The sequence below is a fragment of the Nannobrachium achirus genome, assembly GCF_963921795.1.
Source record: "Nannobrachium achirus genome assembly, chromosome: 6".
NCBI lineage: Eukaryota > Metazoa > Chordata > Actinopteri > Myctophiformes > Myctophidae > Nannobrachium > Nannobrachium achirus.
Genome location: NC_137815.1, coordinates 73,735,380 through 73,759,877, shown reverse-complemented (window position 1 = coordinate 73,759,877; position 24,498 = coordinate 73,735,380). Strand labels below are relative to the sequence as shown.

General features: G+C 43.8%; 1 protein-coding gene across 1 annotated transcript; it reads right to left on the bottom strand.

Moving 5' to 3' along the window:
• On the bottom strand, positions 1–20,094 carry zmat1 (zinc finger matrin-type 1). Its single transcript, XM_080728389.1, has 12 exons — positions 19,975–20,094; positions 16,991–17,307; positions 13,964–14,047; positions 13,120–13,255; positions 11,579–11,872; positions 10,366–10,456; positions 7,235–7,447; positions 6,035–6,200; positions 3,431–3,484; positions 3,213–3,367; positions 2,537–2,687; positions 1–1,950 (listed from the first exon to the last, which is right to left on the bottom strand). The coding sequence occupies exons 2-12, from the start codon at positions 17,129–17,131 to the stop codon at positions 1,453–1,455; spliced, it is 1,983 nt and encodes a 660-aa protein (XP_080584515.1). The 5' UTR covers positions 17,132–17,307; positions 19,975–20,094; the 3' UTR covers positions 1–1,452.
• Positions 20,095–24,498: the final 4,404 nt, after the last annotated feature.

The window sequence follows — 24,498 nt, the reverse complement described above, 5'->3', positions numbered from 1 at the left end:
AGACCTTGACATTTGAAGGTTTGAGAACCACGGGTTTTGAAGGCCTAAGCTCAGTTTGAAGTACAACAGCACCACCCACTGGCTGTTAAAGGGACCACAAGCCATGAAATCACAGGAACACAATGGCACGGTCTGAAATTGGCTTTTACTTGGACACAAGAAGTAGCAAGACTGCTTCATGATGATAAAATCTAATATTGGGTGTTGGATATTATTATACCAGCCATTGACAGAGTGCATAATCATGTGGAAAGATGCAGTACATTGTTTTAGGTATGCAAGACCCTTCATTCGTCCTCAACATGAGCTGAAACTCTTAACAAAAAAAAGAACAAAACATGGCTAGCCAGCTAGCATGCCTGCTGAAAATTGTCTTTCCTATGTTATCGGTGAATATAGTTCATTATTAACTAACTAGTGTTCTCATTAAATTATTATAGCTTTAAATGTTACTGTTTTGTTTTCCTGATGAAATGTCGTTCGCCGCGTTGACTTTGTGTTTACGCCTAAACAACACTTAAAGGGATATTTGACTGTCAAACGTGTTTGGGGTCATTTTAACATCTAATCAGGCTTTTTAGATATCTACCTCTTTCCTATATAAACCCATTCTTGATGGAAGGATTATTCAAAAAGACCCGCCTTTGGTTCTAGTGACTGATATTGTCCTTCTAATGCATGAGGGGGCTTTGCTTTTTTCCAATGAACCCTTTTCATTTATTTTCCTAAACCAGTCTGGGGTGCCAACAGAAGCCTGAGTAGACGTTAACTCATTTCCTGCTATCTCTGTCCAAACCGGAGGTTTCCCGCTGTACCGCGCTGCCATGCCCGTAGATCCCGGAAATTGAAATCGCTTTAATCATTATGAAACAATTAAAAGAATGATCGCTGTTTATCGCCGTTTCGGACGCTTTAGGCCCGCCTCCTAACTGTATCCGGCCGTATTTCCTGTTTTGACCCGATCTAGGTTTCCATATCCGGTCTAAGGCCCAATCATAGCTCTGCTTCCATAGGTTTGCATTGTAAACAAGGAAGCTTCTGCACGGCCATAGCATGGTCTTTTTTCACACGATTTATTTTATTTGGAAGCTGTTTGATTCTTTTACCCGCCTGGCATTATGATCTGATCTGCGCACATATCGTCTGCTATGTGCGCGACGTGCCCTCGTGGGACCATAGCGCACAGCTCGGCCTTATGGTAACAGTGGCAGATACAGCTTGACAACGGATATGTCTTTTTCCAATGGGATTGTTTTTTTCGAAAGCTGTGGTCCGGTCTACAACGCTGGTACATGTTACATGCACAGATCGTGTGCGATGCCCACGTTAAAAGGTAAGGACAATTTGGCAGTTCAGCTATGTTTAAAATGGTAGCAACATTGTTAACATGACCCCTAAACATGTTTGAAAGTGAAACATCCCCTTTAAACCAGGATGTGTGCAACTAGGAGTTCACAGGCCCAGGATGGATTCGTCCCACAGCTTCTCCTCTTCTGTCCTGGTGTCCACTTCTTTCCCCTTCCTCTTCTCTTTCTTATGTTTGGAAGGTTTGAAGGTCTTGGCCTGCTCTCCTCTCTCGCTGTGATCAACGGAAGGTTTGAAGGTCTTGGCCTGCTCTCCTCTCTGCTCTCCTCTCTGCTCTCCTCTCTCGCTGTGGTCAACCTGCTCTCCTCGCTCGCTGTGATCCACGGCGCTCTCAGCCGCGGACGCCAAAAGCCCGCCGCTCCCCTCGTCTTTTTCCTCCTCCGCCACCTCCACTTTAACGTCCACCTCTGGCACCTTGTCCACTCGTACCTCCTTGTCCACTCGTACCTCCTCCCCCCCCTTACCCTCCTCCTCCCCCCGCCATCGCTCCTCCTCCTCCTCCGTTCTTCTCCTCTTGCTAGGGTGTTTCTGTCTCTCCCTCCTCCTCCTCCTCCGCCGCTCGTCTCCTTCCGACGGCGCCTCCTCCTAGGGCATTCACGAAGAGTGATTTTTAGTATTCCAATTATTCTACCTCAAAGTATTCCAATAGTTGAATATTCGACAGGACTGGCCAAACTCAAATATTAAGTAAGCAAGGACGCGAACATTGTGAAAATAGCAGATCTACATGCTCACAACGCCTCACGTTGCGAGGCGTTGTGAGCATGTAGATCTGCTATTTTCACAATGTTTATCTGTGGAAACCGAGTCACATTAAATGTAATAATACCTACAATTCCAAGTGCTTGTCAGGGTGGGGGTCCCCCAAGTTCAAATATGTTTATTTTGGGGTCACGGCCTAAAAAAGGTTTGAGAACCCCTGGTATAGAGCATTAACAAATTCATCCACCAGGGGCATTGACAACTCATTCGTATGACTTCCTATCTAGCCAAGCTTTATAAACTATATATTTTTTAAAGCGAAAACAGTAAAAAAAATTATAATAATAAGCGAATATTCGACTTCGGTGAACAACGTCGAATGTTGACTTTGATATTCTAATATTCTAATATTTGGTGAATGCCCTACCTTCTCCCCTCCCCGGCCTCCTCCTCTCCTCTCCTCCGTAACGCCGCCGTCGTCGCCTCCTCCTCCTCTGGCCCTCTTCCCTCGCCGTCGTCTCCTCCTCTCCTCCTCGGCGGTCGATAAGCCTTCCTCTCCTCGCGCCGTCCCCCTCCTCTTCCTCATCATCATCATCCGCCTCTTCCTCTTTCGGTGACGCCTGTTGATAGAAGGATTTTTATCATTTGTATGTGTTTAATGTCAAGGTAATTTAAAGTGATTATTAATGAACTCAAATGTATAAGTACTGTTCTATGGTCCTGAATGCAGACAGTTGATCTAATGCAGCCGTGAGTCTCAAGTGTGAAGTTCCCAGGCTCGAGCCCTTGCTGTAGGATCAAGCAGCTGTAGTGTTCTGTTTTGAGGTGTCATCACCTGATGAGTCACTCAAGATGTTTTGCTCTATTGTTATCTGTTGTCTAGCACAGTTATGTGACTTTACTATTTCCTAGTTCTCGTCCTTTGTTGCCAACTGTGTTTAGTTCAGCCGTTTAGCCAATGACAGCGGTGATCAAATTATAACTTTCCTCCCACAATGTTGTGGGCGGGGCTTATGATATATAATGACCATCTCTGTAATGTTAAGGCAGAGCTCTCATGAATAAACCAAAGGAACGTCATATACACTTTTCTCCTCTCGTCTCTATTATTATTATCAGTTTAAAGGTTATTTCCTAGTTATCACCTGTCTTCTTCGCTGTCGCTGGAGCTGCTGCTGCTGTAGGAGGATGACGAGGACGAAGAGGAGGAAGAGGAGCTGGTGTAGGAAGACGAAGAGCTGGACCGCCGCTCCCGGCGCCTCCGAGGCCGCGGCGGGGGGCCGCCTCCTCCTCCTCCTCCTCCCCCCCCTCCTCCTCCTCCTCCTCCTCCTCCTCCTCCTCCGCCTCCTCCTCCTCCGCCTCCTCCTCCTCCTCCTCCTCCCCTGTTGTTGAGGCCCGGGGACCAGTGGCCCGTCACCTGGATAGATAGATACATAGATACATAGATACATAGATACCTTTATTATCCCACGGAGGAAAAGATAGATAGTAAGATAGATACATAGATACATAGATACCTTTATTATCCCACGGGGGAAATTCAGTTGCCCAGAGGCAGCACAGCAGTTTAAGGTTACAAGTTACAAAGAAGTAGGAAAAAGAGTACTGTAGTGCGGTGGTTGGTGCGACAGCCTTGTATGATGAAGCAGGGCTTTGCTTTACCAAAAGACGTACACATTTGAAACTTGGAGATACAAGGTTTCTGCCCGACAGTGATGATATTTTAGTGATTATGTTGCGAAGAAAACGTTGAGATAACAGCCATTTTGGTTAGAACTGACTCAAAACAACTTTGTACTTTTTTTCAAGTGTCCAAATAAATTCAAATATTATCAAATGATCTCGCGGCACCCCAGGGTGCCCTGTCACCCACTTTGAAAACCCCTGCTGTAGTGTACAGTCCAAAGAGCAAGCACAAAAAAGAAGAATATAAACATAACGTGTCGAAAAGCTATTGAAAAAAAGAAGAATATATATATACATATACCTGGGCCAGTGTTGATTTCGTAGACTAAAACTATGACGTTTGTCTCCTGCGTTTTTTTCACTTACGAAAACTAAATAAAAACGAAATTAAAACTAAGCTGTGATGACTAAAACTAAGACTAAATATATTGACAATTTCGTCAACAAAATAAAAACTAGACTAAAACGTTAGGGAGGGACTAGTGGAGAAGAGAGTCATTTTATGTTTGGTTGCTCACTTGCTCTTCAGGTGTTGCGTGCTGAAAATAGCAGCTCTACAAGCTCACGGACGCGTTGTGAGCTTTGTCAGCTGAACGTGAGTGAGTGTTGTCAGCACACAACCAAGTGTAAAAGTCAGTCATTATGATGCCATCAAGGCCTGCCAAAATGCATTTTAGTTGACTAAATCAACAGTAGATTTAGTCGCTAAGAATGGTATGATATTTAATCGACTAAAATTAGACCACAACTAATACTTTTCAGGTGACTAAATTATGACTAAAACTAAATTACATTTTATTCAAAAGACTATGACTAAAACTAAATCAAAATTTTGCTGTCAAAAACAACACTGACCTGTGCCTCGGGAGGGAAGGACTCCCCCCGGTAGCTGTACTTAGTGAGAGGGCCAGGGTACTGACCTGTGGTAGCTGTACTTAGTGAGAGGGCCAGGGTACTGACCTGTGGTAGCTGTACTTAGTGAGAGGGTCAGGGTACTGACCTGTGGTAGCTGTACTTAGTGAGAGGGCCAGGGTACTGACCTGTGGTAGCTGTACTTAGTGAGAGGGCCAGGGTACTGACCTGTGGTAGCTGTACTTAGTGAGAGGACCAGGGTACTGACCTGTGGTAGCTGTACTTAGTGAGAGGGCCAGGGTACTGACCTGTGGTAGCTGTACTTAGTGAGAGGGCCAGGGTACTGACCTGTGGTAGCTGTACTTAGTGAGAGGGCCAGGGTACTGACCTGTGGTAGCTGTACTTAGTGAGAGGGCCAGGGTACTGACCTGTGGTAGCTGTACTTAGTGAGAGGGCCAGGGTACTGACCTGTGGTAGCTGTACTTAGTGAGAGGGTCAGGGTACTGACCTGTGGTAGCTGTACTTAGTGAGAGGGCCAGGGTACTGACCTGTGGTAGCTGTACTTAGTGAGAGGGCCAGGGTACTGACCTGTGGTAGCTGTACTTAGTGAGAGGGCCAGGGTACTGACCTGTGGTAGCTGTACTTAGTGAGAGGGCCAGGGTACTGACCTGTGGTAGCTGTACTTAGTGAGAGGGCCAGGGTACTGACCTGTGGTAGCTGTACTTAGTGAGAGGGCCAGGGTACTGACCTGTGGTAGCTGTACTTAGTGAGAGGGCCAGGGTACTGACCTGTGGTAGCTGTACTTAGTGAGAGGGCCAGGGTACTGACCTGTGGTAGCTGTACTTAGTGAGAGGACCAGGGTACTGACCTGTGGTAGCTGTACTTAGTGAGAGGACCAGGGTACTGACCTGTGGTAGCTGTACTTAGTGAGAGGGCCAGGGTACTGACCTGTGGTAGCTGTACTTAGTGAGAGGGCCAGGGTACTGACCTGTGGTAGCTGTACTTAGTGAGAGGACCAGGGTACTGACCTGTGGTAGCTGTACTTAGTGAGAGGACCAGGGTACTGACCTGTGCTGTACTTAGTGAGAGGGCCCGGGTACTGACCTGTGCTGTACTTAGTGAGAGGGCCAGGGTACTGACCTGTGCTGTACTTAGTGAGAGGGTCAGGGTACTGACCTGTGCTGTACTTAGTGAGAGGGCCAGGGTACTGACCTGTGCTGTACTTAGTGAGAGGGTCAGGGTACTGACCTGTGGTAGCTGTACTTAGTGAGAGGGCCAGGGTACTGACCTGTGCTGTACTTAGTGAGAGGGTCAGGGTACTGACCTGTGGTAGCTGTACTTAGTGAGAGGGCCCGGGTACTGACCTGTGCTTCGGGGGGGAAGGACTCCCCCCGGTAGCTGTACTTAGTGAGAGGGCCAGGGTACTGACCTGTGCTTCGGGGGGGAAGGACTCCCCCCGGTAGCTGTACTTAGTGAGAGGGCCAGGGTACTGCGGGCACCACACGGCTCCTGGGTAGTAGGCAGCGCCCGGGTGGAGCAGGGGAGGGTGAGGCGGAGGTGGGAAGATGCAGGACGGAGGGAGGATGGGCCTCAGGCTAGGGGTGGGCGATATGGAAAAATACAATATCACCATATTTTCCCAAGCTGTATCACGATACATGAGTTTATCACAACTCTTTTTCATGTTGGTTTTTATGGGGTTTTTTTCAAGTTAAGCCCTTTGCACACAGAACAGTTGCGTTTCTTCCGTTTGCTGTATGAATAAAACGCATTGGATTTGGAGTCATAAAAGGAGTGATTTTTGGAGCGGTGAAAGCGCTCCCAATAGACAGGTATGTCTGTGGCTGGCTGGCTATGTGGCTGGCTGGCTGGCTGGGTATGTCTGTAGCCTGGCAATACCTTGAGTGGCCACACAAGTTAAAGGAGGGGCGCTGTTGTGCAGGCACACACACACACACACACACACACACACACACACACACACACACACACACACACACACACACACACACACACACACACACACAGATTCACCGCTCCACTTCGAACCGAGGTTTGATTTTTTTAGTTTTTTACCGCATGCGACAAGATGCACAAATCGAACTGGTTTCGATCGAGAAAAAAACGCACGGCCGCAGCCACTCGTCGCACGGCTAATTCGGATCCGGTGTGCATGAGGTCATAGAGAATCATTGTTTTCTTTAAAAAAAATGAAATTGTCCGTTTTATCCGTGCGGATAAACGCGCCTGTGTGCAAAGGGCTTTACTTGACAAAACTAGACTCTCTGGGTTCCTTTTGGGAGGTCTAAATTGAACTTTACAAGTATGTAACTCTGACAGTATACAAATGAAACCAAATGGACCCTTACGGGTCCATTTGGTTTCATTTGTATACTGTCAGAGTTAAGGGGAGACCTTGAAATTTTAAAGTTTGAGAACTACTGATTTAGACCAAAATGCAGGTTTAAATTGAATTCTGCAATGAATCTCTGTATTAACGATTAAACAGGATTTTTTACAAGGCTCCCTCAATTGTATCACGATATATACGATACATCTGAAGAGGCATATCGTGGAGACATTGTATCGTCTCAACGATAATTATCACCATATTGCCCCCCACCCCTACCTCAGGCTGGGGGGTTGCAGCAGACAGCCGCCACCTTCGTCTTCTTGGTCCTCCTCCTCTGCCTCCAGCTGCTGCCGGTCCCCCAGAGGGACCAGGCTGGTCTTGGGCACGAGGCCGCGGGCCTTCTGGACCCGGACGTAGTTGGCCAGCTCGTCCTCGTAGGAGTTGTAGACTTTGGGTTGGGACTTGTGCAGGTCACTGACCTTCTTCTCCCTGGTGGAGGCAACACATTGACAGGAATTCATCACTTTCAACCTGGTGCCACTATTTTGGGCATTATTTCACCTCTGGGACAACCAGATCTTATTTTATTGTTGTTTGGGATACGATCACATGTGATGCATCATATGATGCTTTGTAGCATGCTGAAATACTAAAATATCTAAAAACACAGATTGAACAAAAAAAATAGATCGTGTCCCAAACAACAATAAAATAAGATCTGGTTGTCCCAGAGGTGAAATGGTCCTTTAAACACAAAACAAAAAGGTTGTAAATTGTTGTTTGGAACATTATTTCATTGTAACAATGCTTCTTGGTAATACCCTTTTTATACCACTTGCGGCCATGAAAAATCTTCTCTGCAATGCAATGCCAAACAGCGTATTCTGCTGTTGCTACTGACCGAGTACAGGAAGTAACAAAGGACTGGCATTTCAGTTATTGAGCTTTGCTCAGCTAATAGCAGAACATCAATGAGAGGTCCAGGAGGTCCATGTCCTTGATCTTACTTGGTCTGGTGCTTGTTCATGTGATCTTACTTGGTCTGGTGTTTGTTCATGTGATCTTACTTGGTCTGGTGTTTGTTCATGTGATCTTACTTGGTCTGGTGTTTGTTCATGTGATCTTACTTGGTCTGGTGTTTGTTCATGTGATCTTACTTGGTCTGGTGCTTGTTCATGTGATCTTACTTGGTCTGGTGCTTGTTCATGTGATCTTACTTGGTCTGGTGCTTGTTCATGTGATCTTACTTGGTCTGGTGCTTGTTCATGTGATCTTACTTGGTCTGGTGCTTGTTCATGTGATCTTACTTGGTCTGGTGTTTGTTCATGTGATCTTACTTGGTCTGGTGTTTGTTCATGTGATCTTACTTGGTCTGGTGCTTGTTCGTGTGATCTTACTTGGTCTGGTGCTTGTTCATGTGATCTTACTTGGTCTGGTGCTTGTTCATGTGATCTTACTTGGTCTGGTGCTTGTTCATGTGATCTTACTTGGTCTGGTTCTTGTTCATGTGATCTTACTTGGTCTGGTGCTTGTTCATGTGATCTTACTTGGTCTGGTGCTTGTTCATGTGATCTTACTTGGTCTGGTGTTTGTTCATGTGATCTTACTTGGTCTGGTGCTTGTTCATGTGATCTTACTTGGTCTGGTGCTTGTTCATGTGATCTTACTTGATCTGGTGCTTGTTCATGTGATCTTACTTGGTCTGGTGTTTGTTCATGTGATCTTACTTGGTCTGGTGTTTGTTCATGTGATCTTACTTGGTCTGGTGTTTGTTCATGTGATCTTACTTGATCTGGTGCTTGTTCATGTGATCTTACTTGGTCTGGTGCTTGTTCATGTGATCTTACTTGGTCTGGTGTTTGTTCATGTGATCTTACTTGGTCTGGTGTTTGTTCATGTGATCTTACTTGGTCTGGTGTTTGTTCATGTGATCTTACTTGGTCTGGTGCTTGTTCATGTGATCTTACTTGGTCTGGTGCTTGTTCATGTGATCTTACTTGGTCTGGTGCTTGTTCATGTGATCTTACTTGGTCTGGTGTTTGTTCATGTGATCTTACTTGGTCTGGTGCTTGTTCATGTGATCTTACTTGGTCTGGTGCTTGTTCATGTGATCTTACTTGGTCTGGTGCTTGTTCATGTGATCTTACTTGGTCTGGTGTTTGTTCATGTGATCTTACTTGGTCTGGTGCTTGTTCATGTGATCTTACTTGGTCTGGTGCTTGTTCATGTGATCTTACTTGGTCTGGTGCTTGTTCATGTGATCTTACTTGGTCTGGTGTTTGTTCATGTGATCTTACTTGGTCTGGTGCTTGTTCATGTGATCTTACTTGGTCTGGTGCTTGTTCATGTGATCTTACTTGGTCTGGTGTTTGTTCATGTGATCTTACTTGGTCTGGTGCTTGTTCATGTGATCTTACTTGGTCTGGTGCTTGTTCATGTGATCTTACTTGGTCTGGTGTTTGTTCATGTGATCTTACTTGGTCTGGTGCTTGTTCATGTGATCTTACTTGGTCTGGTGCTTGTTCATGTGATCTTACTTGGTCTGGTGCTTGTTCATGTGATCTTACTTGGTCTGGTGTTTGTTCATGTGATCTTACTTGGTCTGGTGTTTGTTCATGTGATCTTACTTGGTCTGGTGCTTGTTCATGTGATCTTACTTGGTCTGGTGTTTGTTCATGTGATCTTACTTGGTCTGGTGCTTGTTCATGTGATCTTACTTGGTCTGGTGCTTGTTCATGTGATCTTACTTGGTCTGGTGCTTGTTCATGTGATCTTACTTGGTCTGGTGTTTGTTCATGTGATCTTACTTGGTCTGGTGCTTGTTCATGTGATCTTACTTGGTCTGGTGTTTGTTCATGTGATCTTACTTGGTCTGGTGTTTGTTCATGTGATCTTACTTGGTCTGGTGCTTGTTCATGTGATCTTACTTGGTCTGGTGTTTGTTCATGTGATCTTACTTGGTCTGGTGTTTGTTCATGTGATCTTACTTGGTCTGGTGCTTGTTCATGTGATCTTACTTGGTCTGGTGCTTGTTCATGTGATCTTACTTGATCTGGTGCTTGTTCATGTGATCTTACTTGATCTGGTGCTTGTTCATGTGATCTTACTTGGTCTGGTGTTTGTTCATGTGATCTTACTTGGTCTGGTGTTTGTTCATGTGATCTTACTTGGTCTGGTGTTTGTTCATGTGATCTTACTTGGTCTGGTGTTTGTTCATGTGATCTTACTTGGTCTGGTGCTTGTTCATGTGATCTTACTTGGTCTGGTGCTTGTTCATGTGATCTTACTTGGTCTGGTGTTTGTTCATGTGATCTTACTTGGTCTGGTGTTTGTTCATGTGATCTTACTTGGTCTGGTGCTTGTTCATGTGATCTTACTTGGTCTGGTGTTTGTTCATGTGATCTTACTTGGTCTGGTGCTTGTTCCCCTGCATGTGAGCCTGGAACATTTCCACGGAGCAGAACTGAACGCTGCAGATCTGACACATCAGGGAGTTGGCTGCACAGCAGACAGGAGGGGGAAACAGAAGGGTTAAGAAAACATTAAAACTAAAACATCAAGCACTTTTTCGTGGTTTACTTTCATTCGCCTACAGTATACTGTATAGTGTATGCGTTACTTTGACTTCATTAAAGCTGACCTGAGGCCGATTCTAAAAATGCCTTCTAAATACTGACCTAGGTTTTCTGAAAAACTTGAAATATTTATTCAAAAACTAACTAAGAAAATGATGTTGCTGTATACTGAACATAGCAAACATTACTCCAAAAGTGGTTCCTGTCATAAATGGGTTAAGCCAGTAGTTATCAAACCTTTTCATGTCAAATTAATATGTATTTGGCTGCGGACACTCCCATCTGAAAATATTTTGTTTGAGGGACACTTGTGTTGTGTAAAATGTCTCAAAATAAGAAAAGAAGACATTTTTCTACAAGCGCTGTGTGCTTGTACGTCGGCCATTTCCAAATAGCGTGTATATAGGATTAAAGTTGTCCAAATGGTTTTGATGCTATATTAACTTTTTCGCCGCCGTTGACAGTCCTCACCGTCATTGAAAGGGTTAATACCATGGCGCCGTTGACGGTGAGGACTGTGAATCTTACTGTATATACAGTAAAGATATGATTACTTACTGTACGTCGCTCCGGTCCCGCCCGCATCGGTAATGTCGGCGATTTGTTTACAACGCACGTTGGGCGTGCACGCGAAGTGAAGCTCCTCAATGTTAAGTCAATGGAGAGGCCCATAAAGAAACTTCATTTAAACAAAATAGCCATTTTGAGACATTTTGCAGCAGATCTAAATGTAAACAAGGGCCAAGGCAGGGCGCAGCCATCTTCCCTCTTCTTGTCCCACACTGTCATGTGACTAGATGACGTAATCGTTGCCGTCAAGTGATAATCCAAAAAAACAAAAACAACCCCCTTCCAGCCCTTCAAAATAATAGCGGCGGCCTATGGAGGAAACCACGTGGCGCCGAGGCACCAAGCAACCTTCAGATTAAGAGGCACTAGATGTGTTAAGGAATTTTGCTAGGACCCCATCATGGACCCCTGGGGGTCCCAGATCCCACTTTGAGAACCACTGACATATAAAACTAAATGATAAATGTTCAGCCACCTTGCTCGGCATCTTCTCCCAGCTCTTTGAGCAGCTCCTGCCTGGCTTTGTTCCTCTGGTGCTTGCGTCCGTTGTAGTGCTGCATGGCCATCTGGGGGTTGTTGAAGGAGGCAGCACACATGGCACAGTACTTGGTAGGGTCCTTGAGGTCCACCTCGGAGCTGGACGTGGTGGTGGTGGTGGCTGCAGGCTCCTGGGGCTCGGCTGCTGCAGCGTCTCTGCTGAACTCCTGGTCCACAACCTGGGTCAGAGCTGATGGAGCAGCCATGTCCGGGTTCTTTAGAAATGAGCCGTCTAGAAATGCAATTGGGGTGGAGGGGGTCATTATGGTGCCATGTAAGAAATGTGCATGCCATGACTGAGCCCTGCCACGTCAATAAATGGCGACAGCACACATTCATTACCACTGCGAACTACAGAATAAATGGGGTTAGGTCAGTGTTTCTCAAACTTTCACATTTCAAGTTCTTCCCTTAACTCTGACAGAGTACAAATGGAACCAAATGTTGGTACACTGACTTCCAGACTTGTAAGGGTCAATTTAGACCCCCAAGGGTAACATGTCATTAGGTCGAACACCCTTTGGATCGACCACCAAACTCTAACCCAAACCCTAATCCTAACCTCAGTAAAACTATGCCTAACCCTAACCCTAACCCTAAACCTAACCTCAGTAACCGTGACGCGGCTGATTATCTAACCTGCCGACACTCCACCTTTTTTTTTTTAGAAACCCTTTTTCTTTTTCTTTACGGATTATATTGTTTTTTCTAGATAGATATTCATTTGCATTTGTTATATTGCTGTTGATGTACTGACATTTAACCTTGTTTATTATTGTGATGTTTTTATCTGCTTATTGTAAGTCGCTTTGGATTAAAAGCGTCTGCTAAATGCCTAAACTGTAAACTGTAAACTGTTCGACCCAATGGGAGTTTGACTCCACGGAGGTTAGGGTTAGGGTCATGCACTACTATGCTCGAGCCTCACCTACAGTACATAATAGATACTGTGAGCTGATCTGCACCTATTGTACATAAATATATATACGTTTTTAATCATACCCACCTGTTGCACATAGAACACACTGTGAAGTTGTTTACAAAAAGTTACAGTACAGAAGCTACTACAGGGAAAAAATGGTGTATAAAACACCAAACTTTATGCACATGCACAGCTGAGATGCATTTTTTTCTCATTCTCTTTGCTCTTTTTTTTGCACTCTCTTTCTTTCCTAAGTCATTATTACTTATTATTTTATCTTTAGATGTGTTGTTTTCTGTTGTTCAGCTTTATTTTATATACAGTATATCACTGCATTGTCTGTAAGGATGCCGAACAAAAATAACTTTTACTCTTATGTACCTGTACAAAAGACGTAACAATAAAGTACAACCTTGACCTTGGGTATCGAAAAGATGACATGTAGTAACAGTGCCACGCTCCCGGTTTGCATAACCCAAGAGGCATGCGTTCCAGAAAGGCGTTGACCTAGTAGTATGATGTCAATTCAAGTAGAAATGAATTCAACCTGCACTTGCCTGGGGGCGGGAGACCTTGCTTGCGCAGGTTTTTGGCGTGGACCTTGCCATCGTAGTGTGAGCGGGCCACCACATGGGAACTAAACACCATGTTGCACAGCTCACAGAAACGATCCTTGTCCGTAGCCAGTGACCTCTGTTTCAAAACACAAGGCACAGAATTGGTTTAACCCATTTAGGGCCTAGAATTATTGAATGCTTTAACCAGTGAAAAATAGCCAGTGAAAAATGCTTTAACCAGTGCCGCGCTGCGAGCTTGTAGATCTGCTATTTTTGAAAAAGTCGTAAAAATGTGTGCAAATCTTTGAATATATGTATTTTCAAAGCGAACGTTTGTAACTCAAATTTTGGTTCTGGGCCGGGGGTCCCTGGAACTAAATATTTTGAGATGGGGGTCCGTGGCCAAATACATATCATTTTGGGGGTCCTTCACATGAAAAGGTTTTAGAACCACTGATATAGCAGTCTCTCAAGAACAGACTGAGCTCCATTTAAGTGAAAAGGACCTTTTCTTTGACGATGGCTAAGCCAGATTGCTGTCATAGAAACATAGGTTTTTCAAAAAAAAACCTTAGAAGGATTCAAAAGACACTTATAGAATCGGGTCAAAATTCTAATTTTCACGATTTTTCTAAAATAGCAGATCTACAAGCTCGCAGCGCGGCACTCGGTGCCGCGCAGTGAGCTTGTATATCTGCTATTTTTCAATAGTTAAAGCATAAAATAATTATACACAATGATGTGTACCCGTTCTAAAATGAATGAAGGACAAGCTCCTCCATATGAAGACTAAACACATGAGGTTGAGCAACCAAATGCAGCAGAGCGATGATGGAACACCAACCTGCAAGCCAACAGAGTCTTTATTCATCTTCTCAGCTCTCTTGGTCTGCAGGTACAGCCTGACCTTCTGGGCATGTTTTTTACCCTACAGGAGACAAGAATGGTTACAGAATGTTGCAGGTTCTAAACTCACAAGAACAAAACATCTCCAATAGATTTTGGACAATGCCCATAGGAGGGCTGAGCAGTTATACATGCATATATCGGAACAGACATTTTGCCAACTTAATTGTAGGTTTAATTGATTTGAGAAGCAGGGTTCATTGTGATAATAGTTTTATAATAAGTCTTATAGATACAGTATTAGGGATGTCCCGATACCACTTTTTTGCTGACCGAGTACAAGTACGAGTACTTCATTTTGAGTACTCGCCGATACCGAGTACCGATACGAGTACAATTAATAATACAAAATGTCTTTAAATTATTATTATTATTTTTTTTTTTATCAGATGTTCCTCACTTTCTGGCTGTATATAACACATTAAATTGCATTGCTTTCCCAGAACATGGCACAACTGCCACACATTTCACTTTTTTTTCAGGTTTAGCCCATGGAAATTCCTGTACTGTGCATGATCTTCTAGATCTCCTATGCTCAAACATATTGTATTTTTACTTTTGATACTTTAAGAGAGAGAGAGAAAGGCGAAGTGGCGGAACACACAGGGTACTCGGGCGCTTTGTGAGCAGTATCGGACGAGTACCGATACCGCAAAATAGGCTGGTATCGGGGCGAGTACCGATACCACGAGTACCGACTACCGATACCGCATCCCTATACAGTATATCAACAAATGGACAAGTAACGACTAAAACGATTAGTCTGATTAACCACTTAAGCCCGTTCAGGGGAGGCAATCCTAGGCAAAGGTTCAAAAACTAATGACTGGCATAAAGTCCCCTCACATCTGTATGCAAATTGCATCCTGAAACTCATTGCTCTTGAGTCTAATGATCATTACAATGTCCTGGTGTGAAAGAAAACATTTCAAAAGTACAATAAAGTATATTATGGACAATCAAAATCTGTTGGAAATATTACATTTTTTATGCGATTTCATAATTAAACAAAGTGGTATGGCACACTGACTATCATAACAACATGGTATATCATGTCAAAAAGTTTGCCGACCTCAGATTTTTTGTACAAAAAATGTGAAAAGCAGGCGTTTGAAATAATAGGTGATATTGAATATTTGATATGTGATATGTAAGCAATTTACCCCGAGTGAGAGGACATTATGCTCTGATAATGTCCTGTGTTAGGGTGTTATCGGACGAGGCGAAGCCGAGTCCGATAACACCCTAACACAGGACATTATCAGAGCATAATGTCCGACCCCGAGTGGTAAATAGCTTTTCTACCACTTTTTCCCTTATACATGAAAGAAAACACATAGTTGTAACTTGCAAGGATCTTAAGTTACAATCATTATTGCCTATAAAACTTCCGCGAGACAGCAGATAGTTCCACCAACAACATCTTCTACTCACCAACAGATGGCGCCAACTCCATACTAATCCATGCGTCTAGCTTACAGCTAAGCTAACGTCAGTTAGAAGTACCGTTCCGGCCGTAAATAGAGGCTGTTCGCTTCCAGAAAGGCATAGGTTCAGAGAAAAGGGGCTTTAAAGTTGGCGGATTGCATTGGATCCAAATAAATCGGCGACTATAGCATGCACGTTAGTGAACATAGGACCGTTGCCACGGTCATTTGTTGGTTGGGGGAAAGGTGTTCCGACTACCTCCTGAAGTCCCCGGATGTACACTGAGGCTCATTGATCTCGGACAAGTCCTCACAACTTTGCGGCAGTAGTTCTCTCATAACCTCCGGAATTTAGCCAATCAGAATCCAGTATTTGAACACGTGACTCGAAAAAGTGGTAGAATATATATTTGGCCAGTCCTAGGCTAGCTCAGTGTCCCACCTCATAGTGGGCCAGTCCTAGGCTAGATCACCTCATAGTGGGCCAGTCCTAGGCTAGCTCACCTCATAGTGGGCCAGTCCTAGGCTAGCTCACCTCATAGTGGGCCAGTCCTAGGCTAGTTCACCTCATAGTGGGCCAGTCCTAGGCTAGCTCAGTGTCCCACCTCATAGTGGGCCAGTCCTAGGCTAGATCACCTCATAGTGGGCCAGTCCTAGGCTAGTTCACCTCATAGTGGGCCAGTCCTAGGCTAGCTCAGTGTCCCACCTCATAGTGGGCCAGTCCTAGGCTAGATCACCTCATAGTGGGCCAGTCCTAGGCTAGTTCAGTGTCCCACCTCATAGTGGGCCAGTCCTAGGCTAGTTCACCTCATAGTGGGCCAGTCCTAGGCTAGCTCAGTGTCCCACCTCATAGTGGGCCAGTCCTAGGCTAGATCACCTCATAGTGGGCCAGTCCTAGGCTAGCTCAGTGTCCCACCTCATAGTGGGCCAGTCCTAGGCTAGATCACCTCATAGTGGGCCAGTCCTAGGCTAGTTCACCTCATAGTGGGCCAGTCCTAGGCTAGCTCAGTGTCCCACCTCATAGTGGGCCAGTCCTAGGCTAGCTCACCTCATAGTGGGCCAGTCCTAGGCTAGCTCACCTCATAGTGGGCCAGTCCTAGGCTAGCTCACCTCATAGTGGGCCAGTCCTAGGCTAGCTCACCTCATAGTGGGCCAGTCCTAGGCTAGCTCACCTCATAGTGGGCCAGTCCTAGGCTAGCTCAGTGTCCCACCTCATAGTGGGCCAGTCCTAGGCTAGCTCAGTGTCCCACCTCATAGTGGGCCAGTCCTAGGCTAGTTCACCTCATAGTGGGGCCAGTCCTAGGCTAGATCACCTCATAGTGGGCCAGTCCTAGGCTAGCTCAGTGTCCCACCTCATAGTGGGCCAGTCCTAGGCTAGTTCACCTCATAGTGGGCCAGTCCTAGGCTAGTTCACCTCATAGTGGGCCAGTCCTAGGCTAGTTCACCTCATAGTGGGCCAGTCCTAGGCTAGTTCACCTCATAGTGGGCCAGTCCTAGGCTAGTTCACCTCATAGTGGGCCAGTCCTAGGCTAGTTCACCTCATAGTGGGCCAGCCTCTGAGACTCAAACAGCAGAGTGGCTTCACACACACGGCAGTAGTCATTGCTGAGGAGACCCTTCAGAAGATCCTGCTCACTGTCTCCCGAGGGGGCACTGGAAGCTGTCAACATACACAACATTATCACAGTTAATACACCTCACTGTCTCCTGAGGTGGCACTAGAAGCTGTCAACATACACAACATTATCACAGTTAATACACCTCACTGTCTCCTGAGGTGGCACTAGAAGCTGTCAACATACACAACATTATCACAGTTAATACACCTCACTGTCCCCCGAGGTGGCACTGGAAGCTGTCAACATACAAAACATTATCACAGTTAATACACAGTAACATCATGAGTGTTCATTTAACACAGAGTACAAATGGAACCAAATGGACCTGGAAGGATCCATTTGGTTCCATTTGCACTCTTGGGGAGTTAGAGAATGGATCAATTAATAGAGGTTTCTACTTTCTACTGAGCAAAGTTCATGGAATAGAACAAAGTGTTTATCAAATAATAACTTATTAGGAATTAATTTTCAAGGATTCTCATCAATAATGTATGTGTGTATGTGTGTGTGTGTGTGTGTGTGCGCGCGCGCGTGTGAATAGCACAACATGTTTAGTTTTGATAAATTGGCCACATAATGATTGTTTCCCAAGTATCTGTGTACCCTTATCTAGACTGCTGTGCCCAACAAAACCTTTTACATCTATCACAAAATATAGGACTGTTCAATTTCTCAATTAAAGGGACAAGGTACATTAATCTAATCCAGTCTTCTCATCATGCATTGAATTAGCCAACAATTATTTCTTAAAGTGCACTCCAAAGGCTTCATTATGCGGTCATTTAATATACAATTCATTATTTATTTGATCATGAAAGCTTTCCATTTAAAAAAGTAGAAATCAATTATCTTTTTTTTTCAAATGAACATCGCAAGTCTTTTGGCTTTTTTCCCCCCTCAAACTGATAACTGTAACGGTACTGTAGTGTAGACCAGTGGTTCCAGGGGTCCTAGACAAAATGTGAAAAGTTTTGAATATATATATTTTAAACATTTTAACACCACAAATCTTGTGGTCAAGGTATTATTTTGAGGATCCTTGACATGGAAAATGTTTGAGAACCACTGTTGTAGACGCAAACTATGGAGGCATTTTAAGGCCAGTTGTAAGTGCAACATGCACTTACAACTTGCAACCATTAGCCCCAATGGCAGTTGCAAGGAGTTGCAAGTCTGGCCTTTAAACCAGTCTTCAGAAAGCTAAATGGGGGTCATCAAGTTAACAGAACTGTCACACCCACCAAGGATAGGTACAAAGCTAAGCAATCTAATGCATCAATTTCAGTCTTACACTTGTCTTGTCTTGTACAATGTTTTAAATTGAGGCACCTAACTGTCACAATTAGATAAACTATGCAATCATATCAATAATAGTTGGTTCATAGTCAATAATAGGGACTTTGACTCCCATTATTTTTGGTTTTACGATACAGGGTAGAACAACCTGAATTGAGGTAAAACTACTTGAAATTAAACATTACACAGCATTAAATATTAGGTTCTAACTGTCCTGGCCATAAAGGCTCCGTTTTAACCAACATCTGTAATATGGTCAGGGGAAAAAAAAGAATCCACACATGACCTTCCCGCAAGTAAATACTATACTTACCACACACAGTAGATAACGAGAGAAAATGTCAAGTTATTTTGTGGTATGTGTGAATGGCAAACATATTGTTTTGATATGAAGAATCACTAGACTTTGACAATATTGGGAGGGATATGCATCTCAATACACTAAAAAGTATACAGTACATTCTGCTCTGTAAAACTATCTGTACTGGTTAATCCATGACTGCATTCTCTAGAAAAGAAAACATTGAAACATTTTAGGACGAAGCAAAAATCCATAGTATGACCACAGCAGCTTTGACCACTTTTACATTCTAATAAAAGTGCACATAATGAAGGCTGCTCCATCACTGATTTGAGGTCATTCTGAATTACAAAGATGGTAAAAAAAAATGATTTCAGTCAGTTATAATCACTTGAAAAGCAGACCCACAATTACTTTTTTTCTAATATGAATCAGTTATAGTTTCTGATGAAAAAAGGTCTTCATCAGCAAACGTCTTTGATTCATTCAGAAATCCTGATGACAGATGATAACAGTATTTAAACACACCCTGATGATGTACTTACTTTGCATGTTGGTAAAATCTAAATTCTGATTCTAACAGTGAGCAGCTAATATTAAATAAGCTGCCTGCCAAACAAGCTGACATTCATTGGGACTGAAGAGTTTGAGACCACAAAGTAAAATCCTGAGTGATCATTTAACCCCAGAGGTTCTCAAAGTGGATTCCAGGCCGACTCTGTGGGTTCCTTTAGTGGGGTGTAAATTGACCCATACAAGTCTGTAACTCTGATAGTGTACACATGGAACCAAATGAACCCTAACGGGTCCTTTTGTACACTGTCAGAGTAAAGGGGAGACCTTGAAATGTGAAAGTTTGAGAAACACTGATTTAACCCAAGAGATGCAAACATGGGCCCGAAAAGCATCCTCCTCGTAATAGTAAAATGAAAGCTCAGGACTTGACTGTGCAAAGCCTGCCTGCAGAGCAGGCTAACATTAGCATCCTGGTCTGCTAAAGCTAAAGATAGCCATATTAGCAGGCCTTCAGTTCAACTGAAACAACAAATGTATTCTTGTTTAACATTTAAAATGACCAAAGTTAATAACTTCTTGAGTAGATTTGGGTGGAAGGGGGAGAAATAAAAAAAGAGTTTTCAGTTCACGAAACCTCGGCACATTAACGGACAGGCTAGCTAGCTAACGTTAGCGTGTTTAGCTAAGGAGCTAGCACGGCTAGCCAGTTAGCTAGAGAGCTAACGTTAGCATCGCTAGGTTTTGACAGTTAGAGTAACGGCTCGGTTCTTTTCATTCTAAATAAACTCACCTTCATTCTGGGCACTATGAGTATCTATGTTAGTGTTTATTACTTTGCATGGGGGGGCAGGAGTAGCAGTAATAACAGTGTTATTGTTCTCAGCCTGCGGAGAGCAGACACTGGCGTCCATCTTTACACAGGCATGAGTGAGTGGTCACATGACGCATGCGCAGTTTGCGCACATAGCCTTTTCATGCCAAGGACCCCCCAAATTGACACTTATTTATTATTAGGTCAAGGACCCCCATTTGAAAAGATAAGCCAGGGAAACCCTCATAAGGGAGGATGTTTTACGGCTCTATATAGCAGTGATATTCAATCATTTTATTTTTGTGTATTTTCAAGGACCCCCATTTAATGACATTTTTATATCTGAAACCCCAATTTATATGGTAAAAATGTTACCATATAAATTAAAATGGATTTTACCGTAAAATCAATGTTAGTTTAACTGTGAGTGTACAAATCGGTATTTAGCTGGGGACCCCCTGGAACCCCAAGGACCTCTGGGGGTCCCTAGACACCACTTTGAGAACTAATGGTTTAAAACAGGTTCCTCATACTTGATATGCATCAAAGAAACTATGTAGGCCTATTCAAGTTTGACAATTATGTAACTAAAGTTCAAACTTCCATTTTGGACAGCTGCATTTCCAAAGCTTATAGGCCTACCTGCAATGCATATAATCAGATCCAGAAAATCATAATTCCGCTATAAGGCCTGAGCAAACGCTGTGAAGTGTGGCTGTGCAAGAGCTTCAACCTTTTCCTCCAAATTAGACCACAGGCCCATGCATATGAAAATGGTGCTAAAACCTCCATGTAAGGTGTTAAAATGTTGAGCTTATCTTCACAAAAGTCAACATGAGAAATGGTTTAAAAGTTTTGATGTTGTGAAAAATCATCAACTCTTGTTTTATACACTGCAGTAAATTACCCAGGAAGGCAACATGCCTGCGGAATGTGTTTTGTCATCAATAAAGCAAGTCTCCAGCACAAAGGTTGGTGTGCACTGTGCATAGGGTTAGGGTTAGGTTGGTGTGCACGGTGCACAGGGTTAGGTTGGTGTGCATAGCACTTCCCTGAATGTAAATAAGACCACACTTGGGCAATGCTGTTAGACTGCATAGTCAATATCAAAGAGACTTGAACATGTCATTTTTCTCTTGTCATTTTATTATCACCCACAATTCAATTGCATGCTCCAATTACATATGTATTCTTTGCCAGGAAACATGCAGTATTAAAATAGACATGAAACATAATACCTTATCACTTTTAAAGTGCACCACAAAAACAGTGACAATATACAGTACACAAATAAGAGTAGATGCATGTGGCATCAGGGTTGTCATGGTGACTACTACATTTTGCAATGCTGCAGCATCCTTCAATAGCTACTGCTTTAGCATCCTCTAATGGTGACTCCTATATATTCTCAACTGCCTCTTCAGGAGACTTGACTGCTGCTTCAGAGGACTTGACTGCTGCAGTGTCCTTTGCTGGTGACTTGGTTGCAGTCTGGACTGGTTCAGCGACCTTTGCTGGCGACTTGGTTGCAGTCTGGACTGGTTCAGCCTCCTTTGCTGGCGACTTGGTGGCAGTCTGGACTGGTTCAGCGACCTTTGCTGGCGACTTCACCGCAGTCTGTTCTGCGGCAGCCTCCTTCTCTGGTGACTTTGTGGCAGTCTGGACTGGTGCGGCTTCCTTCCCTGGTGAAGTGGCTGCATCCTTTGAAGTGGCTGCGGCATCCTTTGCTGGTGCCTCCGCAGTGTTCTGGACGGGCACAGCCTCCTCTGGTTTTGCCTCCTCTGGTTTTGCCTCCTCTTTGACCAGTCCTGTGGCAGCAGCGATACTGCCAGCCCCCTCCACAACAGCAGCAACCCCGTTAATCACTCCACCTGCAACTGTTGTGACTCCATCCTTGGTTTTGGTGCCTGTTGAAAAATGCACATGAAGCAGTTAAAACTATAAGCCAAGTCATTTATTTTGGAGTAAAAATCTACATCAATTGAAATCTAAATTCATTGTGGTAAAGGCTCAGTTCGATGTGTTTAAATATGGGCATGTCATACATAGACTATAGACATGAGGTGTAATGGGCAGTCTGGCTGCACAACAATGTTTGACAGGAATACATTTAAAGGAGAAAACCACATTTTCAATATTGAACCATGTCACAATATACCTTAGAGCTGGAATTGATTTTTGGGAGTCATGTGATCAGTGAAATAGGTACTGTTGGTGTAGGCCTGGCCTACTCTAGCATGAGGCAGCCTAGAGGGCAGAGCCACAGAGTACACCAACCGTATGTCACTGACCACATGACCCCAACAATCAATTCCAGTTCTAGGCAACACAGAAGGACTTTACCATTTCTATACAACAGCTCTAAGGTATATTATGACAGGGTTCAAAGTTGAAAATGGGTGGTTTTCCCCTTTAAGTGATGGCATGAAACCCTAGGCTTATGTAGTTTTCCTTCCACTTAAGGTTTAAAAAACATGGCAGGCCATATAACGCCGACATTATTTAGTGATGTAAGCAACACAGCTGCAGCTAATAATGGACTGGTTAGATTTTAAGTGTCATAACTTTCTATCCTGCTTGGACATTGGCATGCCCTCAGCTAATGGACACACAATTAAAAGTGTAATCCTTAATTTGTTTGGTGCAGCCGTGTTGTTTACTAACCTGCCATGACTGCAATCTGCTGTAGCCCCTAGTTACCTGAACTAGTTACCTGAACTAGTTAACTGGAAAACAAAACAATCAGCTTGGGGTTTCTCACCCCTTTAAACCCTCAATACTTAATCATACCTTTGGCTCTGACATTTACCTACAGTGTAGATGTAGAGAATAAAAAAGGCCAGAGGCAAAGGTATAAGTGGGCATTTTCAGTGGGCAGGTTATCCACTTAAAATAGCCAATCCAATCTACTATACTTGATAGTAGCCTACTACTATAAGCTCTGTATGAGCCTGTAGATTCTTTCAGACCGGTTATGATTTTACTTATTAAAATATGGATTTCCTAATACCCACCGACAAAGACAACGCCTTCTTTGGTCTTCTCAGCTACATCAGTCACTCCCTGCTTGGTCTTCTCAGCTGCTGCCACAACCTCATCCTTGGCCTTTGAGATCCCCTTAATGAGTGACTCCATGCCTGCTATCTGGACTAAATACTACAAGTTACCCTTGGACTTGAATGCAAGTTTCTGTTCTCGGGGAGGTGATTGAAGGAAACAAGGATTCACTCCTTCAAGCTAGAAGTCACAGATGAGCACACAGCACAGTCAGCCTAGTATGAGATCAAGCATGGACCCAGTAGCCATTTTAAAAGGCAAACAGAGCTGCAGTTAATTAACATTAATTGTGGGCGTGTTTCATTTAATTGTACTCAAGAAGTAGTTCACCTAAATGTATTTGGTAGGGACGGTTTCCCCTTCCGGAATCAATGGGGGTAAATGAACTATTGCAATGGCCTAAGTACAATTGTGTACTTAAGTACAATACAGTACTTGAGTAAATGTAGGCCTACTTAGTTACTTACACCACTGATCATTGACAAGTGAATATCCTTCCACCATATTGTCCTATAGTTTGACACACGATACCAGCGTGAATCGAAGTATATGATATTTTCTGCAGTACTGTTCTATTTGTCTGTCATTTAGGCCCCGGCTACACGGAGCTGGATTGTTGATATCCAGATAGATTGTTGATATCCAGATAGAAAACTATCTAGGTCCACACGGAGCTGGATATCTAGGTCTAAAATATGAGTCCCCAGACCTCCACTAGAGGGAGGCATGGAGGGAGGTCTATAATTATAGGCTCCAACAAGCATGCCAGGCCAGTAGGTGGCGCCGTGGTGGTAAGGGATAAGTAATACCCAGAGTGCTCTACCATAGAAGAATAGGCTCAGCATCTCAGCATGCGCAGTACTAAGCCGGAACACCGGCAGTGAATCAAAAACAAAAACAAACAGCTACTGAAAACACGTGAGTGAAGTCATGGAGAGCAAGAAGAAAAAAGATAAAAGTGAAAAAAGTGATAAAATTTTTATATGGACCGACGATGAGGTTGAGTTGCTGCTTAATATCGCCGTACAATACAAGGCCATGAGAGCACAAGAGAGTGTTGACTGGGATTCGTGTTACATGCCAAAAGAATCAATGGGCATGCGAGAAGATTACGGTGATGTCATTGTCTTCAGAAATATCCGCCTATCTTGACTACACGGATCCAGTGAAGCGGATAGTTTTCAGTGTCTCCACTTATTTATCCGGATTGAAAACTATCCAGATTCACTGCCAAACTATCCAGCTTCGTGTGGCTACATGCCCCAACAGCACAAAAAAGTGTCTAGATATCAACAATCCAGCAACAATCCAGCTCCGTGTAGCCGGGGCCTTAATGTTGTATGAGTAGGAGTTGTAAAAGGGGACCCCAATTTAAACAAGCCAAAAGCTTAAGCTTAGCTTTTAGTAAACTTGTGCCAGCATGAACTATCGTGTACCTTTTCCTAT

Bases quoted from the DNA above. Each gene is read 5' to 3' on its own strand.
- zmat1 (XM_080728389.1), bottom strand. From the start codon at position 17,131: ATGTTGTGTATGTTGACAGCTTCCAGTGCCCCCTCGGGAGACAGTGAG. The intron at 3,368-3,430 runs GGAGGCGGAGGA...GGAGGGGGGGGA, and splicing joins GGGGAGGAGGAGGAGGAGGA to GGAGGAGGAGGAGGAGGCGG. The intron at 2,688-3,212 runs GTGATAACTAGG...TTCTATCAACAG, and splicing joins AGCGACAGCGAAGAAGACAG to GCGTCACCGAAAGAGGAAGA.